This window comes from Hippoglossus stenolepis, chromosome 15, assembly GCF_022539355.2.
Source record: "Hippoglossus stenolepis isolate QCI-W04-F060 chromosome 15, HSTE1.2, whole genome shotgun sequence".
NCBI classification, from domain to species: Eukaryota; Metazoa; Chordata; class Actinopteri; order Pleuronectiformes; family Pleuronectidae; genus Hippoglossus; species Hippoglossus stenolepis.
In genome coordinates, this window is record NC_061497.1 from 11,041,277 (window position 1) to 11,057,750 (window position 16,474).

The 16,474-nt window shown below is 41.1% G+C and overlaps 1 protein-coding gene across 1 annotated transcript in view; it reads right to left on the minus strand.

The window, feature by feature from the left end:
* LOC118122125 (serine/threonine-protein kinase PAK 3) overlaps positions 1 to 16,474 on the minus strand; it is a 29,226-nt gene that overhangs the window by 2,726 nt on the left and 10,026 nt on the right. The window contains exons 2-12 of the mRNA XM_035178602.2: positions 10,464 to 10,657; positions 10,282 to 10,382; positions 8,891 to 9,044; positions 8,744 to 8,781; positions 5,395 to 5,457; positions 3,900 to 4,055; positions 3,648 to 3,822; positions 2,929 to 2,992; positions 1,590 to 1,638; positions 1,379 to 1,491; positions 40 to 157 (exon numbers count right to left, since the gene is read on the minus strand). Coding sequence (XP_035034493.1) covers positions 40 to 157; positions 1,379 to 1,491; positions 1,590 to 1,638; positions 2,929 to 2,992; positions 3,648 to 3,822; positions 3,900 to 4,055; positions 5,395 to 5,457; positions 8,744 to 8,781; positions 8,891 to 9,044; positions 10,282 to 10,382; positions 10,464 to 10,635 — 1,203 coding nt within the window. The 5' untranslated portion in view covers positions 10,636 to 10,657. The remainder of the gene's footprint in view (positions 1 to 39; positions 158 to 1,378; positions 1,492 to 1,589; positions 1,639 to 2,928; positions 2,993 to 3,647; positions 3,823 to 3,899; positions 4,056 to 5,394; positions 5,458 to 8,743; positions 8,782 to 8,890; positions 9,045 to 10,281; positions 10,383 to 10,463; positions 10,658 to 16,474) is intronic.

The window sequence follows — 16,474 nt, forward strand, 5'->3', positions numbered from 1 at the left end:
CTATCGCAGTATTGCGGATGTCTAAACTTGGCGTCTTACCTCTCTGCAGACCGCAGCGATCTGGCCCTCGTCCATGCAGGTCTCCGTCACTACATCTGTCAAAGAGCCACCGGCCAAATACTCCATCACCACCCAGAGCTCATCTCCTACCAAGTAACTGAACAGTGCAGAGAGAAAGAGAGAAAAATACAGGTTCTGAACTAGTGAAGCATGTATTTCGCAAAGTAGTTTCTTTAAAAACGTGAATAAATTGCCATCACTCCATAGCAAATTATAATAATAGTACAATACCAACACAGCTTCCTGAAAATAAGTACAACACACACATCTGAACAGTTTGAGTTGCACTGTGTGTTTGATGGTGCAGAGTCAATTATGACAACAGAAGCTACTCAAGCATGTTACTGCAAGATGGAAAAAACAGCAGGGCAGTTTTAATGAAATTAAAGGGGACCTCGTGCTAAAAATTTAAAAAGAAAACTGGAGACTTGTGTAGTTTCACTCTTATTTGAGATTTAAACAGCAGGTGGCAGTAATGTGCCTTTACGATGAAGGCTGTCTACCATCAGAAGAGAGAAGGAAGAAGGCGATGAGGAAGAAGAAAGAGACGGGCTCAGAGGGATCCTCAATGTCATTGTGGTTCCAATGTGCACTGACCTCGTTCAGCCTCTTACTGCAGATCACATATATTCATTCAACAGTGTGAGACGTGTTAGAACCTTTAACAATGTTAGAAAACGGTGTCGTATTCCTCCTGGTGTCTGGTTTGAGTGGTATGAACTCTTTGTATGGGCCTTGTATTTCTCATATTAGATCATAATAATAATATTAATAATAATGGCTTGCATTTATATAGCGTTTTTTTAAGGGACCCAAGGACGTCAGATAAATATCTGCAGTAACAAGATCATTTGTTAAACTCAATTCTGCCAACGGTTCCCTTTAATTCAATAACGCTGCAATTCCACACACTTGCATCAGACCCATAAATATGCCCGATTCTTTGTTCATCAAGATCCATGAATTATTCTCTGAAAAAAATGGTGAAATGCAGAAAAAACGCCCGATCTCTACAAAATGACCTATACCGCATCCTTCCACCAAGTATCATGGAAATGTGTTCAGTTCTTTACGTGTAATCTTGTTACAAACAAGCGGACAGAGGTGAAACATAACCTCTTTGGCAGCGATAAAGGACGAGAAATTTCAATGAACAATAACTTTGGAATTTGCTGTTTATCAAATAGCACGATCTGCTTCTTTTCTTTCCACTATACACATATGAAAGGAAACTGAATATCTTTTGGCTTTGGAGTGTTGTCTGGAAAAATATGTCACTTGATGAGTTTATACAGGTTTATACAGAGTGTAAACTGACCTGTCCAAATAGTTCACTATATTGGAGTTCTTGTTTTCCCTCATCACCAAGATCTCATTGATGATCAGCTCTTTCTTGGGCTGCTGCTGCAGGTTCATCTGCTTAATGGCCACCTGAGAAAACAACACAGGGGATTTGTAGCCCAGGACAAGAGAAAGCCTGATGGCTTAGTGAGGAAAAAGAAATAACACACAGTATGAGGATGTTGTACCTCTTGGCCTGTTGCTATGTCGATGGCAGTGTACACAGTGCCGGATGCTCTGAAAGAAAAGATCAAACTCACGTCAATAAAAGGCCATTTAATTGTTTTTCAAATGAATCATGGACATTGATAATCATAGAGAAGTGTGTTCAAACATTTAACCGAAACTAAATGGTGTTATTATATGATTAATATTTTGTCTCTGGAAAATTTGAAATTTGATGAAATACTTCAACAAAATAAATAAGGTAATTAAAAAACAACCACCTCCACGGCTATTATTACTACAACCACTAATAATAATCATAATATTAATTCAATAAAAAATAATATTTTATGGCAATTGGAATTTTGTGCTGCCACGACAGGAGCAGTATCAAAGGTTTCTTAGAAAGTCATAGTCTACTTATATTTTCTGAATTTAACAGACTCATATAGAGAAATAACAATAAAATTATTTTACAAGGTTATTTTCCATTATAGGTCCAATGTTTAATAGTTGCTACTTAGACCACAGACATACTGGCCTATCGTAACCTGCTTTACCTTAAGAAAAAGTGAAGGGTAGATGATTTTATTCTTTTGATACTTAATATCACTGGCTAAAAGGAAGTGGTAATGATGTCATGATAAACCCTTTTTGGGGTTTTTCATTAGCAAACTGTATGTGCTCATGTCACCATGGAAACTAAACTTACCTATGAGCACAGATAGTGGATCCACAAACACTTCATGGTGTCTAATAGTTAAGCTCAAAGGATTGGTATGCAGCCGTTCTGCCCTTATTTGGAAATGTAACTTCATGATACAAAAAAAGCTTTATTCAAGAGTCGTTCCTCTTTCTCTTACTCTCCGCAGCACATGTCTACTTTCAGAAGCTATGACTAATGAAGAGCAGTTCCTGGTTCTAATAGATAATGCAGTGGAGAGTAAATAGACAGTTATCTACTGCTGGAGATAGGAGCTTCCTGATATCAGATGTGGAAACACAGTGCATGATAAAACAGGTAAGAGCCACACAGGTGTTTTCTGTGGAGATGTAGTGAACAGGGAGAGTGATAGAAAAGTGTCATGCTTAAAAAAAAAAAAGAAAGACAAGAAAGGGAGAGCGAGAGAGAGAGAGAGGGAGGGATGGCAGAGCTAATCTGCCCCATGGCCATTTCAGGAAACACTTCTCATTTCCCCCCTTCTTATTTTTCTCCCAGTCATTGAACCTAACCCTCTCTCTGGCCCTCTGAAGTGGTCACTGGAGCTGCGTCTCTCCCGGTGAGAGAGTGACTGCCACTGAAATCGCTCTATTTCAGAAACTGCGGCTGATGTGCACGTGCAGACGGACGGACGGACTTACCCCTGTCCTATTTTCTCGAAGCGTGTGTACTTCTTTTTGGGATCCCCCACGCTCACAATACTCCCTGAGTCAGAGAGAAAACACAGAACACCATGTTTGAGCTTGTGTCATGACAGCCTTCACACAAACACACAGAAAACATCACTGCAGAACCATTTCTGCCTTTCTACTTCAGTCTGTTTGGTGCAGCTGCTCTAAGTACATGCAGCTCTACTTGATGCCGGTAATACGTGCTAAAATTGCATAATAGAGAGGAGCAGTCTTGTGAAGGCCACAGTTTATGAAACAGTGTCCTTGTATTGTCTTATGCATATTTCTTATGAATACACAGATTAGATGCACTGGAGGTAAAATGTGGAAAAAAGCCACTGGAAACGAAATATCCAGCCTGTCCTCTATGCGACACAGCCCGACACAGCCAGAAATCATGCATAGATACACATGGGACAACATGGTCATGTCTTCAAGATTGTTTTGGGGCATTTGTGCTGATTATTATGATCGATGTCTGACTTAGTATCTGTATATTTGATTGTTTTTAGGAAAATAAACATGTAAATGAGAAGATTTAGGATTTCTCCATCATCTACAAAGATCAAATGTAGTGAAAATTTTACTTAACAATTAAATGAATCACTAACATCTCATCTTGACTCTCTAAGTTTCTAAAACTCTGTCCTGATGAGCATTAAATCATGTGTGGCTCTCAAGGCACGTACTGAGTCTCTCCAGAATCTCCTCGTCTGTCATTTTGGACTTCTTCCTCTGGCGGTCAGTGTTGCGGTACATCGTGTTGGACGTGTTGTCCGGCTGGACCTGTGACTCCGGCGGAGTCAACACTTCTTTCACAGGGGTGGGAGGCTTTGGTGGTTCCACGACGGAGCGCGTGTAGATCTGCGAGAGGGGAATAGTGTCACAGAAATGCAGAAGGAAAGGAGAAGGATCTCAACCATCGTGGCGTAGAAACTCACAGATTTGGTGTGCTCGGGCCGAGGTGCAATGACGGGGGGCAATTCGTCCTCGTCTTCTTCCTCCTCCTCCTCCTCTTCTTCTTCTTCCTCTTCCTCATCCTCCTCTTCGGATACAGGTGGAGCGATCGGGGGCTCTGACGATGATGTTTTGGCACCCTGGAGAGAGGACATGGAAGTTAGTCTGGATACATGTGCCACGTAGCACCCTGGAATAAATTTCTCTGTCATGAGTTGTTACCACAGTAAAGAGCCTGAAAACCCCAAACCAGCCATGTACAGAGTTTGAGTTCTGGCCAGTTGAGGTTAAAGAGGACTTTGTCTCTCTAATGATGATGAATAGATATTTAAACCATATCATTCATACAGTAGAACAGATTATTCACCATACTCATAAACATGTAAGTCAAAAACAGGAGCATGTGGCCAACATCTATCGTGATATCCTACGCTGGAACAGTGCATCTGACATTTTGTGAAAGAAAAAAACAAAAACAGCTTGAACTGTTAATAATGGAGGAAAGCATTATGGGTCAGGTGAGAGCTAAAGAGACTCAAGGGGTGAGGTGCCATTCAGTGCAGTTTATCGGAGGGGTCTTTAAGTTGAGGGGTTGGGTCAGTTGGGCCGCGAACCAATGATGACGATGAGTTTCTACGCCTGAACAAACTGTTCTGATTTAACTTTGCCTTAAGAGAAAAGAAACAACATGCCGCAACATTGCAGTAATGTGCAGTATGGTGATGAACTGTCCACATCCTCTCGATATGGAAGATAGCTTTTAATAAGCATGACTAATATTCCTCAGACATGTTTATTATGCCTAGTCGCTCAGCCAGTACCCCCCCCCATCCAAAACTCTGTTAGCCTTGGATCGTCTTCCTCTTATGGAATGGAAACGTTTTTCATCCATTTCCATTTTCGTCATGCATACATGAATCAGTACAGCTTAGTTCTAGTGATTAAAGGGAGAGGGTCTGGTTGAAGGAAAAGTCCCAGTCAGACATGCTGGGCCTCTGACCTGCTCCGGGGAGGCCCGAGCCAAGACTGCAGTGGAGAAATGAGAATCTGGCTCACTGGAAGCAGCGCTATCATTTTTTTACATTTTTATTTTATCAGAGCCATGCGATAACGTCTACGATGGTGATGAAGTTAAAGGCACATTATTGGTCATGTGGGTTAATCTGTGAGGAGTATGAGCTCACACATGCAGTTTGACAGTAATCACAACCCTCTGTGACATGCGCCCCTGCCCTTCCAGTTCAGACACAGTCCAGTCACGAAAAAGAGAAGAAGTGAGATAGATAATAAATACATTTGTCATCAAAAAACAAACAGATCCAATCACACCCCCCATGGAATTTCAAGACAGAGAGTGAGGATGCCTCGAAAGTCAGGAATTCATTTTTTGGCAGAAAATTAGGAGATCAAATGGTGGAAATTTTGCTTTAAAAGCCAATGTAGAGATACATCATGTGGAAAGTAATGTGGAGGAGTTACCTTGTCAAATAATGCGCTGCAGGTTCTAAGGCTGACAGGAGGCCCAGATGACAGCAGCCGGTTCTGAATGTGAAGGTTGAAAATGGGAGGATTTACTCAAAACAAAACCCACACAGTGTTTAAGAGTAAGTGGACTTCATGGGGAGACAGGGGGGGAGAGGGGGGGGCAGGGGTCCGCTACAACAGAGGGATGGACATCACGTCCCAGAATCATCTTCCTGACACAGAGCATGAGACGAGGACATGACAGAGACAGATCAGGCCACCTGAGGACTGTCCTTGCACGTGCCCAGTTTCCTCTTCATTTAGCAATTTCTTCAAAACATTTTTAGTTTAGTACCTTAATTCTAATTGAAGTAGTAGTTATTAGACCTTGTTAATTATTGTCCAGAACCTTCATAGCATACACAGCATAACAACATAAAGACAGATGTGTTGAAATGTAGGTTGAATCTTCTGCTCCTCCGTGTTGTGGTTGGTCCATGTTTGTTTTAACTTACTTCCAGTTTGCAATGTTACAATGGTGATGAAGATACAGGCACAGGGATTTTGCGAGATTGGGCGTTTTTACACACTTTTGTTGACATGAATCTTGATGAAAAAAATCTGGCATGTTAAGGGGACTGACATTTATGAGTGTGTGTAAATCTTTTAGTGAATTTGGATATGGTTTCATTAGGGGACTGTTAGGCTTTGGCGGAGGTTATCTAGTTATGATATATTTAATGTATATAAAGTTGTAGTATTCAACTTGTCTGCAAGCCAAATAAAAAAGTTGTACCTAATTCTTAATGCAGTATTCCACTGCTGTGTATGCTTGTGCATATACATGTATTATTGTTTTGGATAGAATACATTAGTCTTAGTATAGATATCGTCAAAGCTAAGAGACTTTAAGATCTAACTGAATTATCAAATATTTGAAAAGACAAACTATATTACAGGACAAAAACCTTAATACTGACTTGATGTTCCCAACAATATTAAGACATTGTAAAAAAACGTCATCTTTTCCTGTGTATACTGAGGAGCATTTGTATTCTGTAAACACACTCAAAAAATGTGCGTGCGACGTTTCTCAAAATTGTGGCATCCATGCTCCAACTGTGCTGGATTTTAAGGGTCTTGTGAAGCTGAGCCGTAATTTCAACAACAGACGGGAGATGAAATGTCAAGTGCAGCATGAGGTAAAGCTCACACTCAGCAAAACAAACTGTCAATGTTGCGAGCGTAGTTATGTGAACACTTGCGGCTGATCTGTGTTTGTTAGTTGACAGACAAACACTGAAGTGAAATATATATCCACAACCTCCTGTTTCAAACATATTAACTTAACCGATGGTTTAACAGTGAAAAACTCCTCACATGTCAAATCAGAAGAGAAAAACTAACACTGAGTCACCAGTCAGTTAAAGAGAGGCAACGAAACAGATCCGAAAACACTCTTAAGAATGTGTTGCTCTTTTTTTTAACCACTTTTATCTTTATTTCTGTTGATGATAAAAATCATCAGTGTTTCCGGCTAAAAATTTAAATCTCTGGAGTAAATCTTTTGTGCAGAAGAACAAGATTTAGCATCGTAACTGCATGGTCACACATACGAGAATGTAGCAGCGCGGCCTCCCGGGGAATTTGACTTTGGTGAACCTTGCGTCGCGACATTTACCTGCATTGTGTGTAACCGTGTCCTTATGAGGGACAATCAGAAGTTAAGTTTTCTTACTGCTGTCCTTGAATCTAACATTCAAATGGGCCTTTTTCAGTCGGTCGGATTAGGATGCAACACAGCGTGTCTTCTCTACCGCCACAGGTGCACGCTGAGCTGAGGTCAAGCTGAGGCACTAGGTCGACCTAGAACGTGGGTTAGGGACGACTGGCGGAAATCTCCTAGACATATCTCACAAAATAGCCAGTAGATAGCTGTCTTTTATTCCATCGTGCTGATGCATTATGGGCATTATTTTTCTTAATCTCTGATGTCAGGATAGCAGCAGGATAGACGAGGGCTGTACGTGTACGAGTACAGAGGAGAATGTAAGAAAATAAAACACCAGATCTCATGTACCTGTATTACAGGTTAGCAGGAGCTGGTGTTTGATATAATCTGACAGAGAGCACGAGGTAGCAGCTCGGGATGGGTGACTGTTACAGTTTCTAGAAAACTTGCTTACAAAATTATTGGCACCTGTCCTGTAGTTCTGCTGGTGTCAGACAGCGTGGCCAAATCTTCGCAGACTATCTGCGGCACTGCGGCCAAAAGCTGAGTCACTTCTGCAGTCGTAGACCAGTGTGACAGTCCGAGGCTGAGATGCTCTCGAATGCCCTCACTGGGCTCGCACAACCTCTCAGACTGAACGCCACACCCGCTCGCCCTTCACTGGCAAAGAGCTCTTTCATGCGATAGCCCTGCGTGAAGTGCTCCCAGTATAGTTTGCCCTGGGCAGCAAATCTCACTGAACAGACTTGGATTTCCACTTCTTCACCCGGCTGAGCGTGCGCCGGCCGAGGCATTGAAAGCATAGATTACTCTGGTCGAAGCCAGGAATGAGGTCAACACAGTGGGAGTCCCTTCTAGATGCAGTTGAGCCTCCAGTGAAGCCTGTCTATGGGCATTTCAAAATCTGGTTAAGTGGATTGGAAAAACAAACAATGAGCCACGGCAAGCTCCCGCGGACGTCACCGTCTCCGTGCACGAGCTGCAAAACTGATTGGCGTGTGTGCAAGAGTGAGGGCACTGCGGTGCGTAGTCGGAGCGGTGCGGCTCCGGAGGGGAACACAAACATTTTTGCCAATTAGAGGGAGAAGTCTGTGTGAAATTAATGTGCTCAAAGGGGCACAGTCTATCCCCGAAATTCCCAGACAGAGTTGGCGAGAGTTAAGTGAGAGAGATTTACTGAGGTGCGGCCGGGGCGGTGTAATTGCTCTGAGGATTAAGATGATGATATAAAGCCACATAATGCTGTAACTTACCTGTTAAATTATTACACTGTTGTATAAATCATAAAGAAATAAAATACCCTCCATACTATGAGATTTTTCAAAAGGAATGAATTAAAGCAGAGATGGTGAATGGTTTAGAACCAGAGACTGGATTGATTTCTAATTGTAAAGTTTTTTCTACTGTAATAACCAGACACTCTAGAGAGGACAAGATCTGCAGTGCAGAGATAAAAACACTCATAAAACAGACCGAGGAGCCGCCTCCAACAAAGAGCGGCATTCTTAATTAACAACATCACAATTTTTTTTTTAAATCAAGCATTAAATAGTAATTTTGTCGTATTAACACAGACTTTGGCAAACTAAGCGACACTAACCAAAGTAAGTTTAGGTTAAAAACACAACTCACCAGAGTGTTTGCGGCTATGTACCCCTGTGCCGACTTGTCTGTAACAAGAGAGAAAACATCATTGTAGATGGCAAACTCAAAAAATCTTTCACATGTGTGTTGTTAACCTTTTTGTGTTATGGTTATCAGCGCTTTGGTTTTGCTTACCTCCGGAGGTGAAGCTCATGTATTTCTGGTTGTTGACGGTCTCTTTGGAGTCGTAGAACTTCAGGACGTCCAGCACGGCCTGTGGATTCTTCTTCTGCTCCAGCTTGGTGATGTTCGAGGTCTGTAGGAGCCGCGCCCACTGCTCCGGGATACCCTGTGCAAACAGACGGAGATCAAATGTTTAAAGGTTTAAGTTACAAAATGAAAGTTTTGTCCTTTATTGTTACACCTGAGGATTTTATCCCACTGTGTTGAAAAGCAAGTCCACTGTTCTGCAGAAGCAGTGGTGTTTAGGCTCAGAAAAAGAGATGCTACTTTGAGTGGGATCAAGGAGCAAACAGTAATTTACAGTTTCTTCCCAGTAAACCACAGGACTGGTTTAACCAGAGCGGTCTGGTTAAAGACTGTGTTGATAGGGCTCTATTTGTGAAACAGGAAGTGATACCATGAACTGAGGGTTGTTCATTTGGAAGTCAAATCCATTGGAATCCATATTAGTCCTTAGTGTAAAGTTGGATTAAAGGACAAATTAAGAAGACAAGACTTTACTGCTTTAATACCAGAGAAGTCCTGGTTTTGTAAAACCATGTCAGATTTTTCTTTTTTCTTTTTTTATTGCCAAATTAAATTAGCTGTTCATGAATAATTGAGTAGGTTTCCATTGTTTAATCTGACATTATCATTACAATCTCCTGAGGGAAACTGACTACCATAAACAAAGTGTGGAAAAGAATATCATGAACACTTACAGTATAATACACCTGCAATAAAATCCCCCTCAGAACAGAATTTAAAGTAAAACTCTCCTTTCAATATATACGATGTGTAATACAATATCGCTGAGTGGGGCCTGAGATTAAAACCTTTAAAAGTTACAAATCTTTGCAGTGAACTGTGTGAAACAGATGCTGATGTTGATTTATTTCTTCCTAATATGCTGCAGTAAACCTGGTTAGAGTAGCTGGTGGTTGGGGGAGGTACAAAACATAAAAGCAACATAAAAACATTGGAACAGGTCTGTTAATTCACTAAATTTGATGAAAACAATATCAAACTGAGAAAATATAAGAATAAGGAAATACTGTGTTATGGAATTGCTTATCCAGGCTTTTTGCTGGAATAAAACATCAACTGCAAACTGCAACTAAAATGTTATTCACCGAGAAACACTAAAGGATTTCAATTCAGATTTCACCTGATAGCGGTGATAGCATGATGTTCATTCAAGTGACTTTATTACCAACGTTAGGTGAGGGGAAACACATCAGTGGACTCCATCACTTCAGGGAGTTGTTATTTTAGAATGTGTGCCTGGATCTCTGCCATGGGAGGAGGATTTTAGAATCACTTGCTGTTTATACGTCTGCTCGTCAGGTGAGAGAGATACTCACTGTGAATTCTCCCGTTACAGCATCAAAGCCGACATGAATGGTGTGTTCAAAGTCCGAGGGGAGGGATATCTCAGGACGCTCCTTCTCCTTCTTCTTGTTTGCTGCAGGAGAAGAACAAAAACCTGATTACAGGCTGATTTATTTTGATTTTTTATGTTTAGAGCCAGAGAGGGGATACTCACTCTTGTCTCCCCCGGGGAAGATGGAGCGCAGGCGGACCTTCTTGTTTTTCTCTTCAGGAGCCATTGGAAGCGGTTTAGAGGCGTGATTCAACAATGAAGAGTCTCGGGAACTACTGTTCATTCTCAAGGGGGGGGCTGGTGGTTTCTCTTCAATATCAACACTATCAGACATCTTTAGTGGCACTCACAATGTCCTGTGAGGGAGGAAGAGAGAGATGGAGGAGTTAGAGTTAGTGGAGTCTGATCATAGATCAGTAAGGAAGTCAACAGGTGAGGAACGGTTTAAAAATTCCTTTCAGTGGACCAAACACAACCAACTTAAATTGTGACAAGAGCTTAGCCCAGGTAAGTGTTCAAGATACGATAATATCAAGGGGCAAAGAGAGAAATACACGTTGTTGTTTTTATACATGATTACCTCCTGTTTTGTTTGTTGGTTGTTTTATAAGCTAGATATATAAGCAAAAACTACTTGATGTATTACCACGAAACTTGATGGATGGATGTGGTATGTGTCAGGAAAGAACCCATTAAACTTTGTTGTGGATCCAGATCAGGGGGTGGATTTTTTGGGGCTTTCTTTAACATTGTGAGATAGGGCGGGTTTCAACATCTTCTTTGATTTCTCAGAAATCAGGTATATTTAGACTGGACTGATACTTATGAGCGAAAGTAATTTGGTGTAAATTTAAATCCACTTTAAAATCCACATTGAGGAAATTGAAATGTGGTTTCATAAGGAGACTGTTAGGCCTTGGCGGAAGTATGCACTCTACTTCCTACCATTCTAGTTTTAAAATGTTTTATGAACAAGGTCCGATGCAAGCTCTATAACTATCAGATAATCTATAAAATGTTAGAAAGCCCAGTGTAATGTTTTCAAATTCAAAATCAAAACAGTCCAAAACACAAAGATATATAGGGTGAAATAATAGATAATTGAAGGGAGAACTGGTAGATCTATTGTTGTTGTTTTTTTTACTAAACGTCTGGTATTTGATTGAAGTGTGACATTTTGGCCACAGACAAGTGGTTAACACATGGGGCGAATATCTTTTCTCTGTGGCTGGTTTCTAAAGCAGTAGCACTGGAGTGAGGTGGAGGTCATATTCAGACAGATATAACACTTCCCGAAAATTCCTAGTAACAGTTTCAAAGCTTTGGCCTGTTTTTGCATTGTAGCATTGAGCAAACCTGCAACAGCAACACTATCCGCAGGTCTGAGGTGTGTATTTTTGTTTATAGCACAAGAAATGTAGATATGTGTTTTAGATTTAGAAGAAAACACCTAACCCTGAAATGACGATTATGATTCAAAAGAATCTATCTAGTGTTTCCCTTGTTAATTGAATGGAGGCGGTATAGAGCAGAAGTGGGGTCCGATGTCCAGTGGGACTGTTGAGCTGCAAAAAAACAGTAACCAGGAGTTGATTCTAAAAGAAACTGGCAAGAGTAAATATTCCCATCACTCATCCTCTCGTCTTCTATCTCCCTGTCCCACCAACATCTTAGGACTCCTTCCCTGCCTCACCCCGAGGCCGAGCCCATCATGTGATGTGCAGCACGACCGTCCCAGAAAGCGGGCCATCCCGGCCGCCCCCTTTAGTGCAGACCTACATTAGCAAACAAAGAGCCTTCCTCAGCTCTTACACGGTGCACACTGCCTCTGACAAATTACACATGTGCCTTCACAGAGGCCCTTACAATTTTACATAACCATCGCAGCATGCACAAGACCAGCTCTGGTTGGTTACACCCTACTCTTTGTTAGTCAACCAAAGGAACTGGTTTTGAAAGATGGAATTTGATTATAGCAGAAAGATGTAACTTGACGCCATGATTAAATCGGATGTGTCGACAGCAACAGCATTATTACACAAGACGTCTGGGCTTTCCCCTCAGCTTCCTCAAATCTTAATATATACACTTTTCCTCTTTATTTCTCAGTAATGTGACACTTCCTCATGAACCTGAGTGACCTGAGCAAACAGAACGGGTACTAAGAGTGTCTCAGAAGGAGTTATTCGTCTTTACAACTCTGCAGCGGCTTTATGGCTGTAAATCTCGATGCAGGAGAAGCAAAAAATATGTGCTGACACAAAATAACATAAATATTAACAGGGCTGGTGGATATTTTGATTACCTTCTTTAACTTAAATTCAGTTTTTTCTTATCTCCTCAGCGACGCCAGATTGGGAAATGTTGAAGAATCGTACCAAAGGCTTATTTTGGGGAAATGATCGAAGTCATATATAAAAAATCTTTATAAATGAGCAGTACTTTAATATTGACAAACAAGTATTTGACATCGCACATGAACCTAGCCTCCTGAAGAAAAAAAAAACATATTTAAAGCTTCACCTCTGAATCACCGCCTGTCTCCTACATCAATAGCTAATTATGATTGGCTGGAAAGAAAAGAGATACATATGGTCCATATTCACGTTCATCCTCAGCACAAGCACGTGCACACACAGACCTAGATCTATACGATACTGATAATAATAACTTTAATATTGTCACTAAATGCTGAATTCATCGTACATTGTGGGAATTCTAGCATTATGGATCGTACATCAGGTTATCGTATATATATAGGATAATTATCGTACATCTGGCAATGCTGCATCTACTATAAATAAAAGTTTATGTGCACATCAAACTTGACCAAGTCGATCTCGTCTCCAGAACAACTGAGCAGTGTCTCTTCTAATCACAATCTAACAGTTTTTCTTCCCATCAAATACAAATTAAAATGTGTCAACAGGCTGTTTTTATGTTATATTCATATGAACCAAACGACTAAATACTTGACAATTCTTATTATGTGGAAAAAGTCTTGAAGATCAAACATTGGCCTGAGATAAAAAAAAAAGATGATCAACATAATCTTGATGTTTCTTATTAATTGGACTGTTTTTGTTCCCTTCTGCTCTCATATAATGAGAAAAAGAAGGATTAATTTTCACTTAGCTGGAGTATTCAACACTGAGGTCTTTTAAACGAGATTAACTATTCAAAATAACCGCAGGATGTTATCTGTTATTCAGCAGCCCGAACGATGACGTACCTTCAGTATCAGATTTTCATTTCTTATCTAAATCAAGATGCAGCACGTTGTGGAAATAAGTTATACACTGACAAAGCCAGCGAGTGGCATCAACAGTGAAGTGTGTACCTTAATGAAAAACTCTCGATATAAAAAACACCCCCTCCTCCTGTTTAAATTAAGATCAAATCATTTGTAGCCACGGGAAACAACTGAATTAACCCGTCTCAAAACAGATTTATGAAAAGGTGACTTACTCCAGATTGGTTCACGATACTCATAAATAAAAGTAACTGTATATGTAAATCCATCTTAGCTGGAGGGGCCCCACACTATTTTTGTAGAGCTACCACACAGCTACAGAGTCACACTTTATGGTCATAATGTGCTAATACATTTTTCAGATTGTTTTCCTGGTGTATTTCCAGGGTCTTATGGGATATACTGGTGGTGCCGGTGTTAGTCCAGACATCTGCAGCGAACAGGTTCTCTGACGCTGGAGGTTAGGCGTGTCAGTGACAATCAAACCTGGAGGAACTCTGCTGTTTACAAAGGAGTGTCACAGTGTTGACATGCGACAGCAACTGGGAGTTGCTGACAACATCACTATCATGACACCTGAGGGGGGAAAAAACAGAAGCTGTGGCGGTAACATGGAAGACATGGAGATTAGTCTCATCCTGCACCACCTAGATGCAGGAGGAAGTGCTGTGTGGAACTGACCAGGGTTGAGCTGTCTGCTTTCACCATGCTGGTACACAATGGCTTCAAATAGCTTTATATAGGTTCACTTGAATCACCAGTTGTGGATTGAGGTTAATTTATCAGCAAAATAACACTGAAAGAAAACTGAACCGTTTATGCTGATTCGTGCTGCAAAAAGAGATACGTCCATTTCAATCGATGTAACCATCACTGCCCACAAACTTCCATACATCCTCTACATTGGCACGGTTGTTAAGCAATACATCAGCTTGAGGACAGCACAGGGTTTCTAACCACGACAAACATGGCGATGGCTGTTTGTCCCTTTGCCCATGCAAAGTATCCTCATATAGATGCCTCTCATTTCTTTCCAACACCTGAAGTCTCTCTTCAAAAAAGTTACGCCATTGTTGAAATGTCTTCCACATGTCCTATGGTCGTCTGGGTTGAACTATTGGCTACACTGCCCCCCTGCATAAATGAGTTTTTGTTGACGCGCCTCTACTTCCTCTTACTATCCAGAAATGAAGCCAAAATACCCCAAAATAAACGCTGCCATCTTGTGCCGATGACGTCATGTGGAGCAGAGTCTCCACAGAAGCGACCGGGAGAAACAGTCAATCAAAAGTCAGTCTCAAACATGAACACTTGAACATACATCAGTGTGACAAGAACAAGTCTATCCACTAACATGAAGGAGGTGGGGTTCATGACCTATACTGCAGCCAGCCACCAGGGGGCAATTGAGGCGCTTTGGCTTCACTTTTGGGGAGCTGTCGTGTTTTCCATCTACACTATGATATAAGGTAGCTCACAGTAAATCATATCTTAAAAACAATGTGAACTCTGCCACAGTTTTTTATCTTAAACAATAAAAACTGTATTCATATCCCCAGAAATCCTTAAGTGAAGGAAAGACAATTACTGTAATTGTTTCTGCTTAATGCTCGGCTGCATTAAAAAGCATTCAATATTCAATCCTTTATATACATGCATGTATCCACATTGCCTTGAGTTCATTATAAAGACACATACAAGTGATTCTGTCCCGTTGAGACTGATGCCTCTGTTAATCCATTAGCGTAATCGTGTGAACACATTGAACTCAGTTTGTCCCACAGCTTTCATAGTTATACACAAAAGTGGATTCAGCAACATGTTCACATGGCACAAGAAAGACCTGACAAGAGTAACTGGGATATCATCAATCAGGTCTCTATCTATCCAGCAAGTACAGTGGGAAAGAACAAAATCTGTGGCTTCAGCATCAAATGATGACGAGGTTGCAGGAGGTTATGACTCCTTTGAATATGAAATTGATATTTTCGTGAGGTTTCTAGGTAGTTTCACACTGTACTTCGTGGCTTCTTGTGTCCTCCTTTGGACCAGGCAACACGGAACACTTTACATAAAACAGTAAAGGTAGCGCATTGCTCATAAATATGATCATTTCAGCGAACAACTGCCATTGGAGAACAGTGTGGCTGAAGGATGGAGCTGAAAAACTCCTCAAAGTCTGTGGTGATCAAGCAACAGTGAGAATCTGAGCCACCCGCGGCAACAGAAAACCACAGAAAACCACAAAGAATCTCATAATTTGATGTATTACAGATTTTAAATGAAACAAATCCTTCACTCTGGAGCTGACTACTCTATCGTGTGGCTATTTGGCTTATCACCTGACAGCCTGCGAGCCGCTAGACAGCGGAGGATGGCAGATTCATGGAGGCCCAGACATTTCAGATTCTTCACTCACATAAAACACTGACCTATTTACTGTGCAGACTGACAGGCAGGCCAGCAGTCAGTCAGCGAGTGCACTGTCCCTGAAACAAGCAGCTCCTCTTTCTGAAACACACATAGGCCAGTCTCTCGACATCATAAATCAACGCTACGCTTGCTGTTTGCCTGATACTGAGGATAGTCTTACATGAGGCTCAACTATCCCAGCAGGAAAAAAAGAGACCAGTCATTCATGAGTTGTTGATTTGTTTTTTCGAAATGTAAACCAGATGTGACACTGATCCACGAGATGCTAATTTGTCAGATCTTACAGCTTCAAACTTCCTTCTGCTTCTGCATGCTTTGGTAGGAGCTGGCGCGCCGACAACAGCATCAAAACCTTCAAGTGTCTCAAAAAAAAAATAATTGAGCCACCACACCAGCTCAACTCATATATTACTGGGGATGTTTTCCTATTTCTGTCCCATAAAATATTAATATATCCATGAAGAGCAGGCATTTTCACTCTCTTTCA